This window comes from Squalius cephalus (genome assembly GCF_949319135.1).
Source record: "Squalius cephalus genome assembly, chromosome: 11".
Taxonomy (NCBI): Eukaryota; Metazoa; Chordata; class Actinopteri; order Cypriniformes; family Leuciscidae; genus Squalius; species Squalius cephalus.
Window position 1 is genome coordinate 37,602,931 of NC_137132.1, and position 11,655 is coordinate 37,614,585.

The 11,655-nt window shown below is 39.6% G+C and overlaps 1 protein-coding gene across 1 annotated transcript; it reads left to right on the forward strand.

Annotated features, from left to right (window-relative positions):
• Positions 1-1,999: 1,999 nt before the first annotated feature.
• LOC307167876 (toll-like receptor 4) lies at positions 2,000-5,456 on the forward strand (the record flags this gene model as incomplete). The annotated part of the gene is made up of 1 exon (XM_079887182.1): positions 2,000-5,456. One exon carries the CDS (start codon positions 2,000-2,002, stop codon positions 4,766-4,768), a length of 2,769 nt encoding a protein of 922 aa, XP_079743308.1. The 3' UTR covers positions 4,769-5,456.
• Between the last annotated feature and the right edge of the window lie 6,199 nt (positions 5,457-11,655).

The window sequence follows — 11,655 nt, forward strand, 5'->3', positions numbered from 1 at the left end:
AGCCGTAAGAATGGCCTTTCAGCGCTCTCACAGCGCACCTTACCAGCTGTAAAAACAGCTTTTTTGGTAAGCTTTTTTTTCAAGGCAAACAAAAAGGCTAGAAAGTGAGAGAGAGAGAGTGAACTCGACCATGCTGCCGTGCTGTATCGCCCGCACCAGACTGGAGAGGTCCCGTTGAAGAGCTCGCTCGTTCTCGTAACACACTCAGTAGAGTACACAGCATCGAAGTGCTCGGCTCCGAAGCAAAAGGCTGAAGTGTAATCGCACCTGCTGCTCGTTATATACCCGCGCTGCGTGGCAGAGCAGCTGTTGCAAATGATTGCACGCCAATGTGCATTTGCTCGTTTAGCTTCACTCGAAGTAGATCGGCCTCTCTAGCGAGATTCCTGTTCGTCGGTCTTGACGTGGCGTTGATTCGCAATGAGCACAGAATCTTTAATGCTTCTCTGACATATCACTGCTTCCTCTTGCAAGAGAATGGACTATCACTATCTCCAGCTTTAGCACTTCTCTTATTGTGCTGAAGAGACCAGACAATACTCCTAGATTGATAGTTTTATATTACTCTCTGGTGTCATTTACCTAGAGAGACTCTCTGAACTAAGTTTTACACACAATTTATTTTGCAAATGATGCAACAGGGACGTTCTGATTGGTTAAATTCACCTAATGCAAAAGCATGTGACTATCTTTCACAGGATTAATCTTTCTAAAATCTAGACTGCATGATCACGTGGTGTGCAAAAATACATTTAAGATCAACCTTGCTACAGTGTATGTGTCCTTATGCACACTTTATGTACCAAATCTGTTAGTCTCTCAACCTTTATGACCCTTGCTAGAATATTCAGGACATCTTGACATTTATTGCAGCATAAAGCATACTAAAGCAGAAATCACTTGACAAAATGTAATTGGGTTTCTGCCTTCCCAAAGATTTTTATTAAGAACACTTCTGTTGACCTTGGTTTCACATCCTTCCTCTTTCTGGAACTCTTGTGACTTTCCTTCACAGTATAATTTTGGAAATAAGAAGTGAAACGACACAGAAGCAAATGGGACTCGAAAGGTCCTGAAAATGTAAGAACTTTAAAATGAAAAGTAAGGTAAACTGTGTCGAATCAGCACTATAGTCAGTAAGGGGAATCAAGAAGACCTGCTTTGTGATTATTTGCTCTGTATTTACTTGGAATTGTTTAAAGGTAAGTTTTCAAACAATCAAACAAAACTTAATCATATATATATATATTTTTTTTTTAACCCAATCATCTAACTTAATTCGTTCTGCTTTGTTGACATTACCCATTTTGAGGTCATTCATTTTTTGTACAACTGTTCCTTCAATCATTTAAAATATTTGTTTCTAAATTTAGTGATTTGAGATTCTCTGAAAATAATGAGTTTTCAATCAGGACAGAGATCTTTCGTAAGAAAATAAGGCTCTTGTTTGTTTAAGTATGCGCAAACAAGGTTCTGATATTAATTTACTAGACAACCAGTTGTCATTGCAAAAAGAAGCAAATAAGCTTCCCTCCACACCGAAAAACGTAAGTATTCTTTACTAGTTAAAACCTAAACATAAGTGACATGTCAAAGTCTGTGTGTATCCCAGATATTTCATATATGCCCAAGCATTTTTTATTTTTTTTACATTTGGGGTGAAAAGTATTTACTTCATTTTTCTTAAGCAACAAATTTCCTCACTTTTCGTAATCATAGAGACACCTAATTATATTTTAAAAGAATGTTTCGTACTGTGCAATGTGCATACAGTATATCCAAAGTGTTTGCTCAATGCACAGGGATTTTAGCTGGCTTTAATGACCCGTGCCCAATGACCCAATGCTTTATTAGCCTCAGTATTACCTGCGTAACACCATTATCACTGCACTTACACTGGTGTTTCTCTTTCTTAGGAAAACTGAAGCTAAGAAAACTCAAGAATTCCAACTGGATGCTTTACTCCATTTAAGTGATTACAACAGAGTGAATCTTAAAAATGTCAAAGAGAGCACGTGGTTTGTGCTTTATTAAATACTGCAGTTTGACGTCATGGCTGCTTTACTGCTGTGTTTTCATAAATCTTGTAAATGGATACACAGTAAAGAACTGTACCATCAGAGGGTCTTTAAAATATGCAGAAAATATAAATGTGCTTTGTAGCAAGAGGTCCCTGCATTTTGTACCAGGGAATATACCGGACAAAGCCACACATTTGGACGTTTCTGACAATGTCATACAGAAGATTAAAAAGGAGAATTTCTCTCAGCTGTCTAATCTTAAAAATCTTTCTGCACAACACAACAAGATCCGCGAGGTGGAGGAAGGTGCGTTCAGCAGTTTGGTGGCTCTTCAGGAGTTAAATCTGGCCTGCAACAAACTGACGGAGATCTTGGGAGGAATGTTTCAGAATTTGGGAAATCTCACCATCTTGCATCTAAATGAGAACTTAATCACAAATATCAACTTCTCTGCGTTTTCACCCCTGATCAGTTTGAGAAAAGTAAATCTGACAAGAAATCAACTGAATAAAATAAGCAAAGTTCAGCCGCTATTTTTATTACCACAATTACAGGAAGTGCACGTTGGGTTCAACGGCTTCACCTCGTTTCAGTCCTCGGACGTGTCCAACATATCTCTGAGACTGAAAGTCCTGGATTTATCTAAAAATCCTTTGAAAGTGTTCAGTATCACTGCAGATATTTTCCCTCTCCTTGATAATTTGATCTTGGCTTTCATTTCTGAAAACATGGCATGGGATGTGCAGGACAAAAGGTATCTAAAAAGTGTGCAACATCTAAATATAAGTGGAATACAATTGCCCCTGGAGAGGATCACAGATCTCCTACAGACTTTCAACTCTTCTTTGGCCAGCCTGAGGCTTCATTCTCTGGGGGATGTAAAAGTGCGAGCTTTGATTAGGAACGTCTGTCTGATTTCGTCTTTGAGATTTCTAGGCTTGCAGAGGAACAACATTACATCCATATCAAAAGACGAGATGCAGTTCTGCACACAATTAACTGAACTAGATCTCTCCCACAACAGACTATCCAGCGTCCCTGCTATCGTCAGCAGCCTACCAGGTCTTCATCTTTTGGACCTCGCCTTCAACAAAATAACGAACATAGGCCGTGTTGATTTTGCCAACTTGACCCAATTACGAACCATTCAGATTTTCGGTAATGAAATATCTTTTATTGAGGACTTTGCTTTTAAAGATCTGAAAGCCTTAGCAACTCTACTGATTGGATCTAACAGACTTCCCAACGGATATTTTAAAAAAGATCTTCATAAACTTGAGAGTTTGGATCTGTCAAATAACAAGCTGGACTCTGTCCGTAGGGGAGATTTTGAGTCCTTAAAATCATTGAAGAATTTGTCTCTGCCAGACAATAAAATATCGTCTATTGAAGCGGGGGCCTTCGATGGATTGACAAATTTAACTTTCCTGAATTTGCAATCAAACAAGCTCTCTCGGAGTTCGATAAAAGATTCTGTGTTCTCCAGCCTCCCAAACCTGAAAACACTTCTGTTGAACAATAACCATATTTTATATGACAATCAAACGGCTCTTGCACAACCACCCTTTCAAAATCTGGGAAAGCTAAAGACTTTGAACATTTTTAGCCAAATTAATACAGGAATGCGCTATTTACCCTTAAACCTTTTCAAGGGACTGCAGTCTTTGGAGGAACTTCAAGCAGAGAATCTTAATATAAATTCTTTACATCCAGACACATTTACGTACACTCCTTCTCTGTTGGAACTGGATCTCAACAGGAATAATTTTATTTCACTCACAGGAACAGAATTTCTGCCACTCCGGGTCCTCAAGACGCTCCACCTGTCCAAACTTGGCTTGCAATCTTTGGACTTTCTCATAAACGCAAATCTCAGTAAACTGCATCTGTTGCATGCAAGCAAGAACTCAATATCAGTCGTTAATGAAACTTTGATCCAGTCTCTTCCAACACTGATTTACATTGATCTGCAAGCTAATTCTCTCTCATGTGACTGTAACAATGCCTGGTTCATCAACTGGACCATACGTAGCAATGACACAGAAGTTGAGAGTGGTTATGAACTCACATGCAATTACCCAGACAAACTCAAAGGACATAAACTCCTGGATCTTGATGTAGGTTCATGTAATGTAGATGTTGGGTTTTTCTGTTTCATTTCCACAACCACACTAGTGTCCCTGACCCTCCTCGGCTCTTTTCTCTTTCACTTCCTCAAATGGCAGGTTATTTATGCTTACTACCTTCTACTTGCTTTTCTCCATGATAACAAACAGCAGAGAAAGCTCAATGGTTTGCAGTACGATGCTTTTATTTCCTATAATGTTCATGATGAATTGTGGGTAATGAGGGAACTGTTACCTCAGTTGGAGGACGAGCAGGGCTGGAAGCTGTGTCTGCATCACAGGGACTTTGAACCAGGCAAACCGATTATGGATAATATTGTTGATGGCATTTATAATAGTCGCAAAACCATCTGTGTGATTAGCCGTCACTACCTGGAAAGTGAGTGGTGTTCCAGAGAGATCCAAGTCGCTAGCTTCCGTCTCTTTGATGAGAAAAAAGATGTTCTTATCCTGGTATTCCTGGAGAATATTCCAAGTCATCAACTGTCTCCGTACTACAGAATGAAGAGGCTCATCCAGAAGAAGACGTATCTCAGCTGGCCTAAACCAGGAGAGGACACCAGGGTCTTCTGGCAGAAGCTGAGAGTGGCTCTGGAAACCAAAGACACCTCAGAAGAGTAGCATCCTATTGATTTAGGGCTCATCTAGGGGTCATCTAGGGGTCATCTAACTGTGTCGAACTGAAGAAAATATTCTGCAACTTTGTTTAATTGCTTTTATTTTATTAACTGCTTTTTTCCCTACCTTCCTAGACCACGATTGATTATAATTATTTCCTCTTTTCCTAATACAGCTTTATTTCTGGTTAAATCAGTGATGATTGAGTTTATATAATTTTTCATTAACGGTATATTTTTTTGTGTCATTGTTTAATGAGTAGTCAGTTGTTTTGACACTGTACACAATCTGGGTCATATCATGACTAATGTATTGTTAAAACTGTATATATGGCAGAAGACTTTGATGCAAAACAAGCATGTTGAAACACGATGCTCAAAATAAAAACGCCTTGCATTAACATGCCTTACGTTATTGATAGCTGCAATTTAATTTGATTCTATATTTAAGCACTTAAAGGGCACCTATTATGCCCCTTTTTAGAAGATGTAATATTGGTCTTGGGTGTCCCCAGAATGTATTTGTGAAGTTTCAGCACAAAATACCCCACAGTTCATTTATTATAACCATTTGAAAATGTCATTTTTGGTTTTGGCGTCTACCACTTTAAATGTAAATGAGCTGCATAATCCCCGCCCTGCTGCTGGACCTAGATGATGAAGAGACTCCGGCACAGAATAAACACGAATGAGAATGGACTAAACGTCTCGGAATGGTTATTTGATACATTTATGTACTTACAAAGTTTTAATCGTGTCCCTTTTGCCATTATGGATGTGCAACACACACACACGAACTGTGATAACGTTCGCGCAATTTTTTGAAACTACACACACACACACACACACACACTACTGTGAAGTACAAACGAATTTTTTTTTTTTTCTTAAGGGGAGGGAGATAGACGTTTATATAGCCTACTGTCTATGGAGATAGAGCAGACCTTAATTTATTTACATTTGTTATTGCTGCAAAAATGCCTACGTGACATAAAGCTGTCTGACGTTGTTTGTTGAGACATCCTATGACGACGACAATAGCTTTAGACGCATTTGTTGTTGAACTGGCTGACATCGATTGAAATGACTATTTGCTCAAAAATCATAAAATACACTTACTTTTTCTGGAGGTGACGTTGGATCGCGAATTAGGCAACGATCCACACTCTAGGATTAACTTTGACCCTCGTTCACAGTCAGTCAGAAAATGAATCTCGTATTTAGGACGTTTAAGTGGTGCCTTTTCTTCATAAATAAAATCCATCCGCTGCGTTTTCAGTGGCTCTGATGTCAGTGAAGACTAGTATGTCCATTCTTACATCCCACAACACACTTCTTAGGAGACATTACCGGCTGTCGCTGAAACAATGGAGGATGCAGATCACCGAGGGCGGGGTCTATGCCAAAACCAGATGTCAATCAAACCACGTCGGTGGGGCTTAGCTCATTTCTACGTCACAGTGAGGAAAATCTAGAACAGGGTGTTCTGAGACAGTGCTTATGATTTATTGAGATAGTAAAAAAACTACTGAGTGGATTTTTATCATTCTAGGGTGGTTTTGCTCACACACTGCCAACACACATTTATGTTCAAACACCATGTAAAAGTGAATTTTGCATAATAGGTGCCCTTTAATATTTAAACATCTCACATATGATTTTGTCATTTTCTATGTATATACACTTGAGAGAAGGACAACTGCTGTAAGTTTGGTAGGACACTTTCAACGTTGTTAGTGTATAGGCACAAAAGCTGAATCCGCTGTGTTCATATATATCTATGTTGTGGCTAATACAGTGGATACATCAAATTAGGACATTTTAGTAGAAATGTGGGTATCCATCATCATCCAGAATATACACATAGTAGTGTGATCACCATGACAAACTACACTGTAAAAAAAAATCAAAATTTTACAGAAAATAACTACAAAAAAATATTTTTCTGTTATTTTAAATCAGGGGTGCCCAATCCTGCTCCTGCCGATCGACTGTCCTGCACAGTTCATCTCCAACCCTAATCAAACACACCTGACTTTAATTTTGATCCTGTGATCCTGAAGACATTAATTGGTTGCTTCAGGTGTGTTTGGTAGAGGTTTTTTCACTATGGACTTCAAGCTGTAAAATATTTTATCATGTAGAAATTGAAAAAATAATAGCTTTTTGTGAGAGAAAAAAAGTGTTGCTTCACAATTTTCTTGTAAATATCCACTCAAATTCAAGTAGCTTTCAGTATATGTCTTTTTTATTGCTGCTTAAATGTAATTTATAGTATGCTGTAATAGTAACTGTCCCTGAAGAGCAACTTTTGGTGATGTAACACGCCCTGAACATAACCATAACCATAACCATAACCACTAACCATAACCATAACCATAACCACTAACCAGGCTGTGACAGCGGATGTGAAAGTGTGAGAAGTGCATATTGCTAACCTCACAGTCAACCCATATTTAGTCTGAACACAATATAGGCACTGCTGTAACTGTTAGATTCATTTTTTGCTTTTAGGATTTCCTGCATGCGGTTAATTTCTAGAAAAAAATCATATAATTGTTAGTGATAAAATTGGGTTGTTACTGAAAAGGTTTCCACTATCCATTACTCACTTGAAATTCATTCTAAAACAGTTTTTAGTATTTTGAAATGATTAACATTAATTCCAGCTGGGTCAAACCAGAAAGTATTTGCACACACTACATGAGCGAGCTTGAAGATATTACGGGAGTGTTTATACACGTGGATTATAATGTGGTGTTTTACTCTCTCCAGCCCTGGGAAAATAGATCATATTCAGGCTCCTTTATTAACACTACAAACACTCTGACTGTTGATTTAACTTTCACCTCCCTGAACTTCTGGACCACTGCCTCAACTGTGGTACTTAAAAGCCTGGAAGACTGTTCTTTCTCCTTGAGCCCCAAAAGGTTCAACCACAGATGCCACTCGATGTCAGCTATTGCAGCAAGAGAGAGACCGATAGCTCAGGACTTCAGGAGGTCTGTGGTCCGCTGGAGCTCCAGCACTGCTTCTAGAGACACTGCTTCACCTTTATAAGGTCCTTCACTTTGTTGGCTTGGTAGGTTTGCATCATCGCCATGGTGTGCAAAGCGCCACCAGCCTGGCCTACTGCCACACATGCCTGGCAACCGCTCCTCTTATCTAGCTGGAGCAGATCCCTCTTTTCCCACCGACCAGTTTACATCAAGTCTGGATGTAGCACAGGTCATCACATCCAACAACTCCTGGAGAGATGGAGGAGACAGGCTTACTTAACACATCCGTCTCAACTCTTGCAACGTGTAGCTCCTCAGAGATAGATCGGGTCAACAACATGTTCTCTGCCGGAACAGACAACAGACCGGTTTGGGCATGAGAGCAGCGGAGCTAGCGGCTGAGTTTTGAGAAAGGCAGAGATCTGTCTCAAACTCCTCCGCTATATAGCTCCACTTGCGAGACCAATAAACAAAGCAGTGGGACAGGACTGCTAGGTGCAAATACGCACACGTCGTGTGTCATCAGGTGTAATAAAGCATTTCCATGATGTGGTGCACTTTTTAAACCAACTAGCCTTCTGTTTGACACTTTTTCTTTACGCTCATCCTTCCCTCAGGTCATTTTGACCCGAAATTGCTTTTGAAAATTTTAAATAAATCGAGAGTTCATCGGAGGGGTCCAAGACCCCATGACTTTTGACGCACTTGAACCAGAATACACACACAAACAAAAAAAAAAAATGTAATGGATTTGAGGAGTTTTGTGGTTGAAATTTAAAAAAGTAACAAATCGGGTCAACTTGACCCCGTAAGAATGAATGGAATGCGAGGAATGCTTCAGTACATATAGAAAATGTTAAAAAAAAACTCAAAATTCAAACTAAAAATGCTAAAACTTTACCAAAACTGACTTTAGGACCCAGCGGAACAACTCATTTGCTCCATATAAAGGTGTAAGGCCATCTAGTGGCAAGAGTCATGATTTTTTTTCCACAAGAGGTCGGCAAAGACACCCAATGTAAGATTATTTTGAGCTGAATTAAAAGGTTTAAGCATGAAATTGAAATTGAGTTATTTTGAATTTAAGTTGAAAGAATGTGAGGGATGTGCTTCTAAATTACTATTTATTTATTATGTATTAATTAAATCTAGTAATTTAAAGGTAAAAAAAAAAAAGCATTAAAAGAGAAAAAAAAATGTATCAAAATGAAATAAAACAAGCTTTCTGGACAAAAAAAAAAAAAAAAAAAAAAGGATAATTTTAGGGCTTCGGGTCTGTAAGAGATGGCCCAGTGGTCAAAGAGAATAATTTAAAAAAAGCTGACAGAGGTTCAGTGGATCCCAAAAAGGTGGTTTATTATGATGAAAAATGAATATATATTATATTTACATGGTCACATACTGAAATACAGACAAAATGAACAAAACAAAACTGCAACAATGTGCAAAGATAGGCTACACCAAATAATTTGGTCCAATTTGCAACAGGGTCTCACCTTTGGCCTTAAACAAACCAAGCCTGCTCTGATAAGCTCTATAGCTCCCTATTTATAAGGGCTAACTCCACCCTCAGTCTGTACCAAATGAACAAGCAGGGACCAAACATACAATACATTATACACAAAAATAAAAATAATGAAACGCTAAACATATACACAAATAACACTGTAAACCCATGGGTACTTAACCACACAGACACACACACAAAATTGGAAAGGAAAGATTTCTTTAAGTGCTATTCCCCCTCCTCCAGACAAAACTACAAATGGTTCAGTCCAGTTAGCGGTATGCTAATGCTACAAAACCTGTTTGAATCAGATGGACTGGTTGATGGTTCAGCGTGAGACTGGAAGGCCAACAGCCAAAAAAGGTTTGGGGGGAATTCTTACAAGAAATAAAAGGTCATTCTGAGGTTGTGAAGTTTAAAAAAAGAGAAAAAAAGAAAGAAAGAATTGAATTGAACAACATTTTGGAGCAAACATACAAAAAATTATACTTGCATATCAGACTCATTTCATATAAGGAAAACAATTACACAACACCATTCTGATTTAAAAGATGGTAAATGCCGGCATAATCAGGTAGTGATGAGTGCATGTGTGTTGTGCTCGGGTCTCAGGAGCCGAAGGCTGTTGTGAACGAGAGGCTGAGGCAGTGGGATCCATGTGCAAAGCTTTATTGTAACACACCAGAAGACACTATAGAGCTGACATACAACACAAGCAGACAAACCGAAGGGCAATCCAAACTCGTAGTCAGAAGTGAGCAGATGTCAGGGCAGGCAGAGAAACGTTCGTAAATGTCCAGGAAAACAGGCTAGAATCCAAACCAGGGAAACGGGAACCTTAGAAATAATGCTCGGAACTGTCTGCAGGAATAACACTGGCAAAACAAGACTTCGCAACTAAACAATGGGAAGAACAGTCCAGATATAGGTGAGCTGAAGATGTCCAGGTGATGGTAATGACAGATGATAAGGTGAGTGGAATGATGGGAAGTGCAGTTTCTAGAATTCGGGAGATAGTGATCTGATGATTCCAGAGGGAGGCAGCACGGAGCGCTCCGTGACAATGTGTGTCAAGTCCATGTAATTCCTTATCTGTCACCAAGCTTAGCTTGTCACATTTCCCCCCCTTTCTCCAGACACCTCATGAGGTGTACAACAAATACGCCTGAAGTGGGCGCAAAAGCGTTAGTACATCTGGCCCACAGTGTTTTCTAGAATGTTGTCAGACCTGAGACAGCTCGAAAAACACGGAATTGTTACCACATCTGGTCATGTGGTTCGAGCAACACTATTGATACTTTGCACGTGACGTCAGTTGTACTGGCTGGCGGGCAAGAACGTCATTCTCTAGCAACGAAAACCAGTAAACTAATCAAGGATCTTGCCAGGGCGTTGCCAGTTTTAATATACAAAAGTTGGTGTTTTGAGGTGTACATGACATGCCAGATAGTTGTTGTGCGATTGGATGCACTAACCACGTTTGTTTCCCGCCAGATATCACGTGACTGCAAAGTATCAATTATCTGTTGTAGGTGACAATTTGGGGTCACACTGCATTGGTGGCTACACACAGAATTTCAGCACTTCCAAATATACTTTTGCAGGTACTGTGAGGTACAAAGAGACCAACTTGAGAATGTAAGTCAGTATTTTCCTGTACGAACAGTTGATACCTACAAAGAAGCAGTGCTGTTATTGCAGCAGAGTAATGTTGAGGAAGTTAAAGACTGAGTCACAATATATTCCTTTAACTTCCTCAGCATTACTCCCAGGCCTTCCTCCATATAGGGCATGACTTGTAGCTTATGACTTAGCCATTTACCTGCGCTACTTCATAAAGCTCAAGCACTGGTTCACACACACTCAGCTGAACAGACGAATCACACAGTTTGCCTACAAGGACTCTGATTGTAAATCATGTCCCGCTCCGGTGAGTGAAAAAGCCAACACAATAGGTGGTCAAGCAGCTGAGAACTGGTGTCTCCTTAGACTTCTGCCTGTCATTATTGGTGACAAAGTTGATCCTCATGACCCAGTGTAGCAACTAGTTGAAAGAACTTGTTGAACTAGTGTGTGCTCCCTCAATCACCACTGCCCAGATTGCTTACCTCAACATTGTTTTGTTTGAATATCTAGAAACAAGGAAAGCAGTGTTTCCTTCTGATCGTTTAAAACCCAAGCACCACTATCTTCTCCATTACGCATTATTGATCCTCAAACTTGGCCCCCTAATACGGCTATGGACAATGAGGTTTGAGAGTAAACACTCCTACTTCAAGAGGTGTGTAAAAAGAACCCAAAACTTTAAGAATGTATGCCAGTCACTCGCAAACCAGCACCAACTCCTCCAAGCGACTCCTTTTTTGCACCAGTGCTGAGGGCAAA